The 16,033-nt window shown below is 41.1% G+C and overlaps 1 protein-coding gene across 1 annotated transcript in view; it reads right to left on the bottom strand.

Annotated features, from left to right (window-relative positions):
• The window catches only part of DDX55 (DEAD-box helicase 55), a 345,960-nt gene that overhangs the window by 34,562 nt on the left and 295,365 nt on the right, over positions 1–16,033 (bottom strand). The window contains exon 13 of the mRNA XM_069619685.1: positions 15,442–15,734. Coding sequence (XP_069475786.1) covers positions 15,442–15,734 — 293 coding nt within the window. The remainder of the gene's footprint in view (positions 1–15,441; positions 15,735–16,033) is intronic.

Genomic DNA, 16,033 nt, shown 5'->3' with positions numbered 1-16,033 from the left:
CCTAAATGACATATACCTTGTCATCCAAACCTGGATTGCTCAACATGAGCTCCGTCTTAATGACGACAAGACAGAGCTCCTCATCCTAGGTACACAGCAAAGACTTAACAAGCTGAACCCCATGTTCAGTTCCTTTAATATCGACGGAAATTCCATAAAAGTTTCCAAAGATACCAAAACTCTCGGAATCTACCTCGATTCCACTCTCTCCCTCCACAGACAAATGAATGCAGTTGCTGCCGCTGCCGCTTACACCTGCAAGTTGATCACAGCATGTCGCCCTTTTCTTTCCACTCATAACTGTACTATACTTGCTAGGACTCTGGTCATGTCCAAACTGGACTACTGCAATGCACTGTACCAAGGCACTAATCAAGGCAACCTGGACAAACTTCAGATCATACAAAATAACGCCATCAGAGCAGCCCTCAATATCCCTAGATCAGCCCACATCTCGGAAATCAGGAAGAACCTTCATTGGTTGTCAGTCACCCAAAGGATCTCACTAAAATCGCTTGCCCTGACCTACAAATGCATGAATAACCTGGCCCCTATCTATCTCTCCTCACGGTTCACGCAGTACACCCCAGCTCAATCTCCAAGATCTACCCTTAACCAGAGCCTACTGATCCCTAGATACAAGCTCCAAACAGCCAGTGGGTCTAGCTTCCCAGTTCTCACAGCTAAATTGTGGAACTCTGTCCCCCTTACTATCAGAAACCTTCCTTCCCTGAATCTTTTCAAACACAAAGCCAAATGTTGGCTAGTCACATCTGATGACCGAGCCGCTCTCTGAAAACGCGATGACCTATGTATTGCTGTTCAAATTACCAATGTGTTTGATTACTTTGTTCAACTTAAATGCTACCTGAAATGTCGTATTGCTATGTAACCACTGTTTCTAAGATATGCGCCCCGTAGCCTCCGGGCCTGGTTTGCGCTATACAAATAAAATAAATACAAATACAAATACAAACTCAAGAACCCATCCTTGCGATTATCAGCAAACTTCGTAATTCACGAGCCCCAGGTCCCGACGGGCTGACGAATGCGCTGTTAAGGCAAAACCCTGTTCAATGGGCACAATTCTTGTCCCTTTTATTTCTATACATCGCTGAGGCAAGGAAGATACCTTCGTCATGGAAAACATCGATAATTGTGCCCATTTACAAAAAAGGCCAGAGATCGGACCCGGCTAACTATCGTCCGATAGTGCTGCTCGATGTGGCCGGAAAAATATTTGCTACCTAAATATTGAAGAATCGATCCCAGAAGACAATAACATCAGCACACAGCGACGAGTGGCAATCCGGCTATGTGAAAGGGATAGGGACGTCCCTCAACATCTTCATTATAAACATCCCAAAGTCTAGATCTGAGAGAAAAAGAGCGAAGAGGACGTACCTGGCCTTTGTGGATTTAACTCAAGCTTTCGACACCATCAAGCATCCAGCCCTTTGGAAAAAGATGGAGCAATGGGGCTGTCCAGGAAACATCATGGAGCCAATTGTAAGACTTTTATTCAGATACAATGCTAAGGGGAAGGGTTAATACCATGAGTGCACTATCAAGACCGTCATACACGTCCAAAGGATGGAAACAAGGGTGCCCGTTGGCACCTAAACTATTTAATCTATTTATATCAGATACTGACCAGCCTTTCCTAGGTATTAGATGCTTCCCGCCGAAATTGGGAACAGAGTTAGTAGGGCGATTGTTGTTTGCAGACGACATCGTCCTGGATGACCAAACGCCAGCGGGACTCCAGAGGCTATTATATGCTTTGCAAACATATATTTCTACAAATGGTTTGCAGATGAATCCTGCAAAATCAAGGATTATGGCCTTTGGAGAACCAACAAACAGAAAAAAATGATAGAGCAAAAACCTGGTACCTGCAGGGAGAGAAAATACCGGAGGTAAAATCTCTCACCTATCTGGGCGTTTGTGCCTGTGATGCTCTTAGAATTGCCACGCTCAGGAATAAAGCAAAGAATTTAGCAATGCAAGGTCGGATACTCCTAAAAAAGGTCTGTGGCTTCTCGATGATCCCAGCGGTCACCTTTCATAGAATTAATGCTATACCCATTCTAACATATGGAGCCAAGACCTCTTTGAACTTCGATGTTAAACACTGGCAAATCCTCAAAGGTATATTCTGGAAGAAGGTTCTAGGTCTACCTAAGAGAGTGTTCGGATACAGGCTATACGGATGGAACTCGGCCTAACTTCACTCAAGGCCATAGTTAAGAGAAAACTCTTCAGCTCTTCAGGAAATGCATCAAAGACAACCCAAGGTGTGGTTTAAGGGTCCTGCAGAGAGCCTTAAAAGAAAAATCAGAGTGCTCCCTAAGGGAATGGGAAAGCGTCTGCAAAATGATCCTGTCCGATCTGGGGCAAAACACATTTATCACTCATGCAAAACCCTTACAAGGTAAAAAACAAAATTACATGGACAGGATTGGATCCAGACCCACAACCAAAGGCAAGCATTCAAACTTTATGGAAAGCCACTGGAAGAGGAAAACAAGTTGTACTGCTTACCTAAATACCTGCAGCTCTGTCATAGCAGGTTTTTTAGGTCTCAATTTTTGACAATCCGCCTTAACCTGTTACCGACGAGGGAAATTCTGAGACTACGAAATCATGGTGGAGGAACGCTGATCTGTTGATTATGTAAAGAAGATTCAACGATTGAAGCTCTTAACCATTTAGTAATGTCATGTTCTGCAACAAAGGACCTAAGGTTGAAACGCATGTCGGAAACAATCAAGAAGCATGGCCATAGACCTAAGAAAGCATGGTGGAAAATCTTACTAGCGGGAGAACGAGTTTCAAATACCTCGGAATTCATCAAATTGGTTGTTGCTATCTTCAAGAGATTGGAAGTACCAAAATTGGTACTAGAAGAATAGGATGGACAACAACTGAATTTAAATTTTACATTGGACTTGTATCAAGTACGCACTTGATATTTAAGTTGGATTTTAGATGTTGGATAAAATGGCTTTGAGGTTTTTCTTGTATAACCATAAATAGCCAATAAAGAAATACATTAAAAAAATGATATATATGCCTAACTCCAGGGAGCTTTTAATGTTAAATGCCCAACTTGTGCCAGTTCCCCAGTGAGACCGAAGGTTCCATTCCACACTTGTAAGGCTCCTAGTGTTCTCCCTGGCCTAGTCCACAAGTCCTTTCCCTGATGAGCCCTCACTGAAGGCCTCATCAGAAATGTGGATAACACTGTTCTCATGAAATCCAAAGACTTGGATAGGGTGCCCAAATTATACCATATTTCCCTTATGCAAGTCTCCTTGCACACTTGACTTTCTGGGCTCTAGTGGTTGGCGAAAGGTTTTGCTAAATTATAGTGGAGTATACCCTGCTGTCCCCCAGGGGCGACCGTGCTAGTAACCCCTGTGTAAATCCAGTTCTGATACTACAACCAGACATTGTTCCTACAAGAGAGTGAATGGGATTCAGAAGTTACCATAAATAGTGTGAGAAACCAGAAGGTGTCTCACCCACTAGTCCACAGGGATCTGTCATCCAAGTGGCCAGAACATGGCCCTCGCTTTTGGATCCAGTTCCTGGGGGTGGACCAGTGCAGGAGGATTACCTGGGTCAGGGGTCCTCGGGGAGTGGGACACAGGATGATAAGACGCAGTATCCCTCTCTTCCCTCAACACCTTTACCCTATCCTACCCAATGGGATATTTAGCAACTCAACCCTCCCCCCCCTTTCCTGCACAAACACTTTTCCATGGACAGCCCGCTCTGGGAGAAAACAGACTCACACCCGAGACGTGTACCTGACATGTACCAATACTATGGTCAGGCAAGGTCAGGCAATTATCAACAATCACTCACACCTGACTTCCATTACACATCCCCACACGGTTAAAAAGCGGAGCACAAGCACACACTCTGAGCGAGGCAAAGCATACAAAAGGTACAACAGTTTCTAGTCAGCAGATGAACGAGGGGAGAAAGACGGCAAGGCACGAGAGGTTTGTGAGAAGGGCGAGACACCCTTCACTTTTTCGGCAGGAAGCCGTTACTTTCAAGAAACCTTCAAGGCAGAAAGCTTAAGACCAGGTAACCAGGCTGAAGAATCCCTGCATTGTGTGTCTGAGATATCGAGCGCCCTCCCGCGTAACTGACCAAGGCAGGGATGAGCAGCAGATGCTTTGGTATCGTCCTTGCCTCCAAGAACAAAGAAGTGACAGAGAACAACAAAGGCAGTGAGTTGGGGAGACCAATGCCAGACCAGTCTGTGTTGAAATCAAGGTTGCAAGTGGCAACATTTCATAACTAGCACTGGAACGAACATTGTTAAATGTGTGATGAAAGACGCGAGTGAAGCTAAATTGCTGCAGAATGTTTGAACTTAAGAAGGAAAGCTACGATACCGTTGACAGTGTGGTCCAGCACTGTGAGGGTGCTCAATCAAAAGGTCTCTGTATGGTAGGCTGACAAAGAGAAACACAAGTAGAAGATTGATGTGAAGTGTAATTGTGTGAAGTGAATCGAAGTGGTCCTTCAACGGTTTAAACAAAACCTATCGCACATTCGAAAATCTTCAATTCTGGTATCAAGAGGATCTGAGCCCAGACGAGGGGGATACATAGTCTGAGCCCAAAGGAGGGAGACCAAATTGTGAACATTGTAGAAAAGGGTCTGAGCCCGGACGAGGGGGACTCGTGGTCTGAGCCCGAAGGAGGGAGACCAGTCTTGAACTTGTGAATGTGAAAACCCTGACAAAGGAAATGAACTTTTTTGTTTTGTTTGTTACAGCAGGCCCTCTGCAATAAGAGACTGTCATTGCGAGTGAGACTTTGGCGGAAGGCCCTGATGCCTATGTGTTGAACTGTTGCCTCGAGGCCAAGATGCCAGAGTGTGTGCGGAGCCCACATGTGCCGCCTTGCACCATGCTGAAAACGTGGGGAAGGGAAGCCAACTGCTCAACTATCCTGACATATAATTTCTTGAACACTTCTCTTTTGCATACATTGTTATCCCAAACCATTTTGTATTTGGAAGTAAGGATTGGCAATAGGTTTATTAGTATAGGCCCATTTATTTTGACAGACTCCACTAGGACTGTGTTATTATTTTTTGATGGTCGTAGCTCATAGTAAAGGTTCTAAAGAGAGATGTAGATGCCTCCAGCATGAGATAGATGGTCAAACTAATGGGTCCTACGGGTTTGTAATTGCTTTGCAGGACCCTTTGAAGAAATTTTACCTTCCAGATTACCAGTCCAATTTTTGGGGACTGGGACTCCACCGAGGGACCCACCAGGCACCCGCAAGCACAACTCGGGAGTATGGAGGTGCAGTAGTAACAGTGCCTTACCGGCGCCGTTGTTACTGTACCGCCATACTCCTAATGAGGCCAAATATTTAGCTACATATTAAAAATGGAATCTTACTTTCCGATAGTGGCACATTTTCTTATATTTGGTACATTATTAGGGCCGATTATTAAAGACGGACAGACAATCTGTTATTTACATTGCAGTAAGTGTCTGGGATAAAAATATCAAAGACGTGAGATGGTTATAAAATAAAATATTTTACGCTACTGTGGATGCTTTAGAAAAGAGTTGAAAATGTGGTCACCCTTCCCCTCTGAATAACGAGTAGGACATTGTTAGTGAAAATGATTGTGTTGCCCACATTCTTATACCGCTTAATTAAAATCCTGGCATATTTACCTAAAGATCTGTTCATTAGGATACTTGGAATACTGACGAGAACAATATGGGAGTTGTGACAATGCGTTTATTAAAAGGAGTACATTAATTCTCTCTTATGAATAGGGGGCTGCTGATTCCTGACCTAGAGAAAAACTTGCACGTGGCGCAGGCATACTATGCATCCTACTCGTTCTGCAGTCAGCGAAACATCCATGTATCTGAACTGAAAAAGGCCCAAGATCCGGTGCCATACCATAGTCATATAAGAGAGACTGATACAGTCTGTGTCACTAAGAATGCTTGGTTGAGATTAGCAGGGGTTGTCAACAAAGACAGACTGTTTGCTAAAATAATACCACCGACTAGGACCGAGGGCTGCTCAGCTTTTGCAGATCCTGGCCTTGGCAAACAAAAGAAAAAGAAATCGGGTCTCGAAACAGAGGGAGATTTATTCTCTTATGGCGAATTTCTTACACTGCAGATGTTTAAACAGTGCTGCGGGGGGAGGGGAGAGTACATCTTTAGAACTGCTGGTGTGCGCAATATACAGACAACAATAAGGGAAATGTGGCCCTCCATTCCAGATGTATCCTTGTAAACTATTCACCACTGAATTATGCTAGTTGTGGTGAAGGTACAGGGTGACTGGTATCCGAATTGCACTGAATAGTTGAAGGGTAATGGCAGGACTTCCCAGTTCCAGTAGGGAAAATGGAATACTGGTCTAGCAACAGAGATAACAGATGAACAGTGGGGATATAGTTGCTGTCAAATTCGAAATATTTATTAATGGGTGCGTGACCAGCAGCCTACAAGATGGCTGCTTAACTTCTCTGACGAGAATTATTCATAATGGGCTATTAATTAATATACTTTTAACACCAAACTTGGCATGTATTCAGTATTTTAAATATATGGAGAATCACTAGTCAAAATCCGGGGGAAATCCTGTTTTGCTTTCACCTGAAACTACTGCTGAAGTTGGAAAGGTCTTTCCAGCTTGCTCTGTTATGGGAACTCTTAGCAGGTTCTGCTGCGCACTGATGATTGTGGAGCACCGGTGCTTCCCAGTGGAGGGGACTTGGAGTGCCCTCCATTCACTGAGTGGTATCCGGCTTCGTTTCTTCGCTCACCCTAGGCTCCTTTCATTGATACACCAGCGACGCCTCGGACAAAGGTTCAACGCAGCTACGCAACACCGCTGCTTCATTCTGTACTTTAGGCCTACTCGCCTCTACCATCTAAAGCTCATTATTATTAATGCAGCAAACTCATATCTGATTATATTGACTTTCCATCAACAATTCTAGTCTTTTGGCTGCATAGCTGCATTTAGTATTCCTTAAAATGTCAAACAAAAGAAGAACAATATAAACTTCTACTTCTAATGAGCTATCTTTTTAAACATGGGGCTGGAAAAAAGTTATGTGAACTATCTAATATTCTCCATTTCATTGCTTGACCCACATACTTCTCTTTGCAAGAAGACTTTAAATCCTTTAAAAATTAAATAAAAATCATATCATGAAGATTGGGAGATTCTGAAGAGCAAATGTCAAGCATGGAGGATTGGAAAGTATGAAAGACAAGAATAGAAGAGATAATGGGCATCATTACGAGGATGGCGGTAACCCGCCGGTGCTACCAGTGGATTTCCACCAACCCCGTAACACTGAATCTGCCACCTGATATCCTGGTGCCACTGGGACATTACAAGTACAGGCGGCCCGGGATATAAGGGGGCGGATTCAGGAAGTCCCCATTCCCGTGGAGTCCAATTTCTGGACCGGCAAACTCAGAATGAGGCCCAATGTCTGTTTTTATGGAATTCCTGAGAAAACAAAACAAACCAATTAAATGCTTTGAAAACTGGATTCCCAAAGTATTGGGCATCTCCTTAGTGCCTCCACTGGAACTACAAAGAGCTCAAAGGATAAAACCTCAGTGTGCTAGCAATAATTCTTCTCCTCAACCTTAAATTGCATGTTTTCGGGGGCATTGGCACGCTCAGCTTGTCCGGACTAAGGCCAGGAAACAACCGCTGATCTTCTTCGCAGGTCAACATGTTTTCATTTCTGTAGATGTTTAAAAAAAAACAAAATATTCCTTGAATTGAGACCAGCTTTAAAGCATTAGATACAGTCTACTTGATCCTGCCAGAATGAGTATCACTATTCCAGATGGAACTACTACAGAATTCTTAGATCCAGACGACCTGTTCTCATTCATACAACCCTTGGAATCTTCCTCCATGGAAACATCCTGAAGGTACAATCTTTCTACGTGTTCTAAATCCAGCCATGAAGATCCTCGCCCTACGCAAGCAGAATATAAGTGCCACAAAGCCAACTTTGGGAAAGGTAATTCATTACGGAACAGAACAGACTCAACTCCATCCGGTAACACTCCTAACAATCAGGATAGAGCTAGAGACAAATCTGGAACTCCAATCAAAACAGGAGATCCCTCATTGTCATAACTGCAAGATTAATAACCGATCCTCTTTTGTCATGCTGCCTTCTCATATTTATTCAAGCTGCATCATTATACCGGTCTTGCTTAACATTTGAACCTGCTCACCTTATTCTTTTCCAGTTTCTCGACTTTAATGTCTCCATCTTGTCTCACTGTCAAGAGTCATTTGGAGTTTTGCAGTTATTCTTTCTGCTACTCCTGAAGTCCCAAGAAATGCTTACTCTTATTCATGTCACTCTTATCACTTGCTTTCTTTCTAGTCTACACCTCTACAACTAAACCCATGTACTCTAATCGCATATGTTATCTTATTCCTTTTAACCTACTCTTCCTTTCTCTAAATATCTTCTCAAACATTTTCAAGTACCAGTCTATGTTCCTCTATCCTTATGTTTTCCCTCACATGAATTAAAGGTTTATACATCACTTACCTTACATTGGAAATTTCCATGTACAAAAAATATATCAACCCCAAATAATCTATTATACATCATGTAAAGCTTTTTTTACTGCCTTTTTTATTTTTAGGTTTACCTCCTTTATCTTTTCGCATACTACTGGGTATTACAATTTTAACCTGGAATGTCAAAGGTCTTATTCATCCTATTAAGTGGCAAAACGTCTTATCGTGCATGTCTAGACCCAAAATAGATATCGTCTGTATCCAAGAAACCCATTTACAATCTTAAGAAAATAAACTCAAAAGTTGTTGGGTTGGACCTATATTTTGCTCTCCTATTAAAAAAAAAAAAAGGAGGAATTGCAATTCTCATTAAGAAGAAGGTTAATTTTCTGTTAATTAATGAAGGAAAAGACACTTGTCTACGACTATCTTAAACATCTATGGCCCTACTGCTCTGGATCCTAAATGTTTGAACAAATTGAAACAAAGATTTTTGAAAAACAACCCATAACGTCTTATTATATGTGATGATTGTAACCAAATATGGGATTTTACTCTGGATACTAAATCTAATGTCAAGTTTGTTAATTAAGTCACACAAGAGCTTTAGGAACTTCAAAGATGACTTACATTTGTTTGACTCGTGGTGATTCTGCCATCCTGACCCCTGCATACATCTTTCTCCAGATTAGACCACATCTTTGTTAATACACAATTAGTTCCTGCTCTACAAAACTCTGAAATTAGGCCTCTCACTGTCTCTGATCATGCGCTCCTGTCCTTACCTCTCTTGTTTAGGACCCCTATTAAAACTATCTATCCAGATGGAGATGTAATACCTTTCTTCTAAAAGATCCTACATTTATTTTGTTTAAATGATTTTACAACAGATTTCTCCATCAATAACCATGTAGAAATTACCTCTATTCACAAAAATTGGGGCACCTTTAAAGCAACCCTCAGAGGCTTAATCATACAATATGTAGCCCAAAAACTAAACAAGCTTCTAATGTCTTACTTCACGCTAGCAAACTACTTGAATCAGATTATAATCACTCCACTGAGAATTAATGTCTAAACGTATTGAATTGAATCAAATTTGCACAGAAAAGGCCTGCAATTTTCTGCTCTGAATGAAAGCAAAATGCTATGGCGGATGTAACAAAGCGGGTAAATTGTTAACCTCCTATTTTAAACAAAAAAAGGAAAAATCCATAATTTCTCCTTTTTTAGATTTGTCTGGAAGAAGAATTACAAAAAGTTATGAGATTACCAAAGCCTGTTTTGATGTCTACTCTGAACTTTATATCCACAAATACTAAAAGATTTCCTCTGAAATTAATAGTTCCTAAGAAAACATACTAAAATCCTTTCTCAACTAATGGATCTATCCCCTCTAGATGAGCCCATGAATTAAAAAAGCGATTACTTCTCTTAAAATTGGGAAAGCACCTGGTCCTGATGATTCTTCAGTTGTTTTTTCAAATCTTTTTCAGTTTCGCTTTCCCCCAAGCTTCTTGAACTTTATGATCACTTTTTTACTTAAGGTCAGAGTTTCGGTATTTTGGAGAAGCTACTCTAATGTTTTTCCCCAAACCGGACAAAGACCCATTGTTTATAAAAAAGTATCGCCCAATTTCGCTTATCAACTCACGAAAAAATCTTCACAAAAATGATAGCTAGATTGGAACATTTTACCCTTTCTTATTAATGCTGATTAAATAGGGTTTATTAAAGGTCGCAATTCCTCGTCTAAAAGCAGAACACTTTTCAATATTTTGTCTTATGTTCAAATATCATTTGATCCTATGATCCTCCTCACCTTAGATGCTGAAAAAGCCTTTGATCACCTTTCTTGGCCCTTTATGTTTGATTCTCTTAAATGGCACAGTCTTAGTCCAGTCTTTTCTAGATTCATAAAAATACTTTATTCCACACCTAGTACAAGACTTTGTATTAATCATTCCACGTCACAATCATTTCCCATATTGAGAGAAATCTGTCAAGGCTGTCCTTTGTCTCCCATGCGGTTTATTTTAGCCCTTGAGACATTTTTGCAAAGCATTAGAACAAATGAGAACATCTTCAGTATCTCTATTGGTAACGATTCCGTCAAACTATCGCCTTATGCTAATATCTTACTTTATGTAGCAAATTCCTCCCATTCTATTCCTAATTTGTTAATGATAAATTATTTCTCTTTAGTCTCTGGTTATAACCTTAATTATGATAAATCATCTCAAATCCTACCATTAACCAATGGATGTTCTCTCACCATTATACCTTTGCACAGGATGAGATGTGGTCCCACATCTATCAAGTACCTTGGCATTCATGTATCTAAAGATATTGCCACAGCTATCTTGTTTAATATGTCCTTAGTACTGTATAAGGTCAAGGATATTACTAAATGGTCGCTGTTATATTTAAATTGGTGGGGCCGTCTTAAATCTATTAAAATGATCCTCAGTTCTATAGTTTTGTATTTATTATCTAAGATTCCAGATGCATTTCCTTCTTTCTTTAACCAGCTTGATTCTCAACCGTCAGAATTTCTTGGGAACTAAAAATCTCACCTGAAATGCATTAACAAACTTTAACTTCCTAAGAATGTTGGGGGTGTTAATTTCCCAGACTTTCGAGCCTATTATAGAGCCTTTATTCTCCAACAAATTGTTGTTTTCCTGCACAATCAAAACCAGTTAATTAATGCTCCTATTGGGATACAAAGTGAAACTTTACTGATGGCTCCTTTCTCCTCATTATACTTACTCCAAACTATGTGTTAGCCAAATATTAAAACATGTCCATCATTACACCTTTTAAGATAACTTGGAACACATTTTTACAACCATCCCAGGACTTAATCGATATTAATAATCATCCCTATTTGTTACATGTTCTGTGGTTTCCAGCCTATGACTGTGGCCCAAACTGGGAGAAAAGCCATCAAAGCAAGAAAATAGCATTGAATTCCAGCACAATTATGTGAGCCTCCTTTTCCTGCACTACCATAAACTGTCTACCTGACGAGACCTGCAATGTGATGATTATCACAATTCTGAGGCCTTTGCAGCCAAAGATATCCATGGTTAAAGACTTCAAAAAAAGGCATCACAGGAGGAACATTCTCCACCCATGATCAGTCTGCAGCCGAGAAATGATTGCATGCACCGGATACAAGTCAGTGATACAGCATTCCACTCGTTGCGGCATGAGTAAAATTAAAGAAAACGAATAATCAAAGAAAATATAAAAAGATCACAATGAAAAACTGAAATGGAAGTGAAGAGCAACTCCATGATTGGACTAATAGGTGGAAAAACAAACTGTCGGGCAGCCAAGGCAGTATATAAAGTGGAGGAAGAGTGTGGAATACCTAGCACAGTGCTATAGCTTTTTATATAGTAAAGAGCAGTTATCCATCCTAGCCTGCTCGGAAAGACGGAGAGCACAAGACGCTGTAGGGTTACCCCCGTCGAGCTTCATTTCTATGACCTAGCTCAAGCATCCGGGTTCATGGAGAAATAAGTCGGCCATGTTCGCCTTCTCAACTGGTTTCCCATGCTGAATTGAAACATCTCCCATGAGTCCTATATGTGTAGCATTTGCCATATTTCACAGGGACTTTGTGCAGACATCTTTACAGTTGACACTAACAAAAACTATAAAATAAATCAATAATGAAAGGAGCCCGACTGGAAAAAATGAATACAAATTCACAAGCCAACTGTTAAAATGTTATTGACAATTAGAAAAACAATACAAAATGTCCTTATGAATCTGGCCTGGGAGAGTTCATGTCTTTGAAAAGGTAAATGCATGTATAAATGACCACTGTGAATGTAAATGTTCCCCGAGGGGCGGCGTAAGTGCTTTGCTTGGGCATTAATGTATTCAGTGGCCCTTGTTGACTCAAAGACCGTTTCCTGAACTGTACACAGCACTGTGAAGCAATTACCCTTTCAGAAGTAGACGATATAGCAAGTAACAGCAATACAGCAAATACCATCAAGTTCAAAGAAGAGGGTTTGTGTAGTTAGCAGTGGTAGGGAGGGAATAGTAGTGGAGTGGAGGAATAGTGGAGTGGACCGAGAATTAACATAAAAGGGTGGAGGCAAAAGATAGGGGGAGTGAAACACTCGAGGGACAGCAGAGTGGTGGGAGGAGCAATAGAAGGGTGTAGTAGTTAGAATAGAAAGAAAAGAGGTGACAGTGGGCGTGAGTGAACCAGCCCGATGGAACAAGTGCAAGGCACCCTCCCAAACCCCATTAGAACACAAACTTATGAATAGATTAGGGACCGTTATGAAGTCCATGAAGGAGGTTAGATAGCTGGCCCTTAGGGAAATATGGATAGAAAAGAAACCTTTAAGCAGTAGGTGTCCACATTTGATAGCACTAACCCTGCCGATATGGACGCCTTGGTTAGGGAGGAGGGTTGTGGCAAAACAAGAGAGAGGGCGGGCATTAGGTCCCACAAACAAAAATAAAGACCCTTGAACTATCTCTGAAGACGAAGTCCGGTTTCTGTGCCATCCGTCACAGCATTAAGGAGCAGAACAGCAATGCTTTTGATGCATGGATTCATGTCCAAACCCCTTTTGTCGTAGCACTGGGTTGAAACTGTTCTGTGGTGCAAAAGTGGCTAATTTAGACTCAGAAGCTTTGGCTGCTAGGGACATTTCCTATCCGAGGACCGAGCCTTCAATAAACAGACCAGCTTCCTAATGCAATGACTTCAACATCAGAAAACAAATCAACGAAATGAGTTGGTAAATGGATAATTCTTGTTTGACTAATTATATTAACAGAGCAGATAAGATTTACCTCATTTTCTGTAGTAACTTAAAGATTTTCTTGCAGGCAGGGCTAATTTGATTCAAGAGCTCCACAAGACTACGCGTTTAGGTGGCTGGGGATTGCTGGTTTAATATTAAAGGAATCAACCAGTGACTAGTTGATGTAGAATTATAGATTAAGTTTGTCTGAGTGTTTTGCTAAAGCAGTCTCACGCTGCTGGAGTCATTTACTCTCCAACTAGCCAGCAATTTTTGCAGCAAATGGACAGGAAATGGCTGGGATAAAAACTCCCAAGAAGAGAAAAAACAACAAGAGGAGAACAAAGGGCTTCTGGGCAATCAGCCAGTGGTTCTGTGTTACAGGTAACATAAGAAGAGGCAGGAAAAAAATGAAATAATAAAGAAACTATGCCCATTCCTCACTATGTGCATTCAAGGAAACCTTAGATTCTAAGGAAACATCTGCTAACTCATTTATATCATTTAAAAAAAAAGAATTGTCAAAGACATCAGTTTTGGCTTTTATGTAGTCGTGGGGTATGTGTTTGCCAATCATTCCCATAATGGTATTAACGGCTCATTAATGGCATCAGCTGCTAAATGGTGCAGGTACCCTTAGCATATAAATGTAGTGCCTGGCAAATGCCCTTTTAATACCGATAAACTAGCCAAAACGGCTGGATTTGCCAATGCATGTTTTTAATGCGACTTAAGTGAAGGACATGCATTCTGCTGATAAATCAAGTAATGAACGCACACTTGGTTAAGCCAGTTTTATTACAACAGTAGGGCATTTGGCAGGATGTGTTTTGAGGTGGGGAGGGGAACAATGTCAGTGTGAATGGCCTAATAGATCATCATGGCCATGGGTAGATAACGGGTGGGTAAATACCCAACAACACCTACAAGCTTTGTATCCCTCCTCATATCCCATCCCCCTCTTACCTGCACACCAATACAACCATTTCAGCTATAAGATTAAGCGCCACCAGATACCCAAAACTAAAGAGGCTGTTACCTGAAGTTCATGCCTCAGCAAATGCTAGAAAGGATCATCTGAAGGTGTGACATACAGCAGATGCAAACATTGTCTGGCCAGTGTAAGTGCTAGAGAGATGTGCATGCTTCGTCCTTACACTTTACCATTTAAAGATGTATACTGTAGGACTACTACTGCATGACCTGGGTTTTCAACAATTTGGGAAGCTAACAGAGCAGAAGTGCAACCTCATTTTAGTTGTAGCGAGCCAGCATTCTATTCCATTTCGAATTGGTTACAGTTTGGCCTTTTACAAAATACACCCTAAAAGAAAAATAATGCAAATTCCTTGCGATTACATAGTATGCTATTGGATTAACTGCCTTACAAGAATAAAATAGTTTACTAGACATGCACAACTGTAATAATACAGAACATACCATCATAAAGACCAGTGGTTTAGTCCAAAAGAGATACTCAATATTTGGTATTCAGAGCGAAAGCAACTAAGTGGATTTGGAATAGGAGATATTTCAGTCTCTGCTATGGGCTAGGAGCGAGACTCAATGTCACACTTGGGGACGGAGGTGAAATTGTACTAAACTAGTCAGATACCAGCACTTTGAAGTGGCCACCGATCAGCATAATTGGTCCTCGAGCAACAAACATATCAGGGCCTCTTTGCTCTACACCACTCCTTCCTCTTTTCCATTCCCTTCTTCACTTTGCTGTCTGCACATTCCAGCACTTTGTACCCGTCCTAGGGAGGCATACGGCCTATACAAGCAACAGACATTGCAGGACACAGATTGCCTGATAGCCTAAATGCAGCAGTGCATCTATTTCTTTTCATTGGGTTTTTATATGCAAAACATGTACAGATCACTTGCGGTATTCACTTATGGCACATAATGAAACCACAGTAAATTAATAATATGAATTCAACTCACGACAAATAGGCATTTAAGTGTATTAATATGACCTGCCACCACCTGCAAAAGCAGGGCACAGGATAAATACAAGCTGCATTGGCCAACGTTGAAATATATGGTGCAGTTAAGTTACATTTGAACCTTACCTCCTCTTTCTTTCGTTTTGCAGCAACTTTTTTCTTCTTTTCCTTCTTGGCTTTCTGCTTCGACCAGGCTTTATTCTTTATGAATTTCTTTCGCTCTATGTGTTGCTGCCATTGCAGCCTTTGTTCCTCTAGCAATTTCTGCCTCTGCTTTTCCCGGTTTTTATCCTTGTATGCAATGGAGTCCGTGTCCAGTGTGATCGGGGTGAAGTCGGGAAAAGTCTTCCCTCGGAGCTCTGGCATCTTGGGCATCCTCAGCAGACCAAACCCCCGGGCAAGACCGGCAAAGTCCAGATCTTGAAGATGAAAAGAATACAAATTACATACAGAAGTATCAACTTAGCGATAATAAAAACTGGTGACATAGTCAAGTATAAAATCCTATGAGCATAACATGGAACGTGAGGGCCCAATTTAAGATTGAAGTTTGCCTATCAAAGTCCACTGGAAATGCTTTATGTTTACCTGCATATGCGTACTAGGAGCTGCTTGGAGGAAACTTTGAATGGCATGCTAAGACTTTGTTACTTGATCATTTTGTTTTTTTGATCTAATAGTATGAAAGTTTACTCAATATAAAGTTGAATATAGAAAC

Source organism: Ambystoma mexicanum, chromosome 10 (genome assembly GCF_040938575.1).
Source record: "Ambystoma mexicanum isolate Mex_15411 chromosome 10, UKY_AmexF1_1, whole genome shotgun sequence".
Lineage (NCBI taxonomy): Eukaryota > Metazoa > Chordata > Amphibia > Caudata > Ambystomatidae > Ambystoma > Ambystoma mexicanum.
The sequence above is the reverse complement of the archived record's forward strand: the minus strand, read 5'-3'. Positions and strand labels throughout refer to the sequence as shown.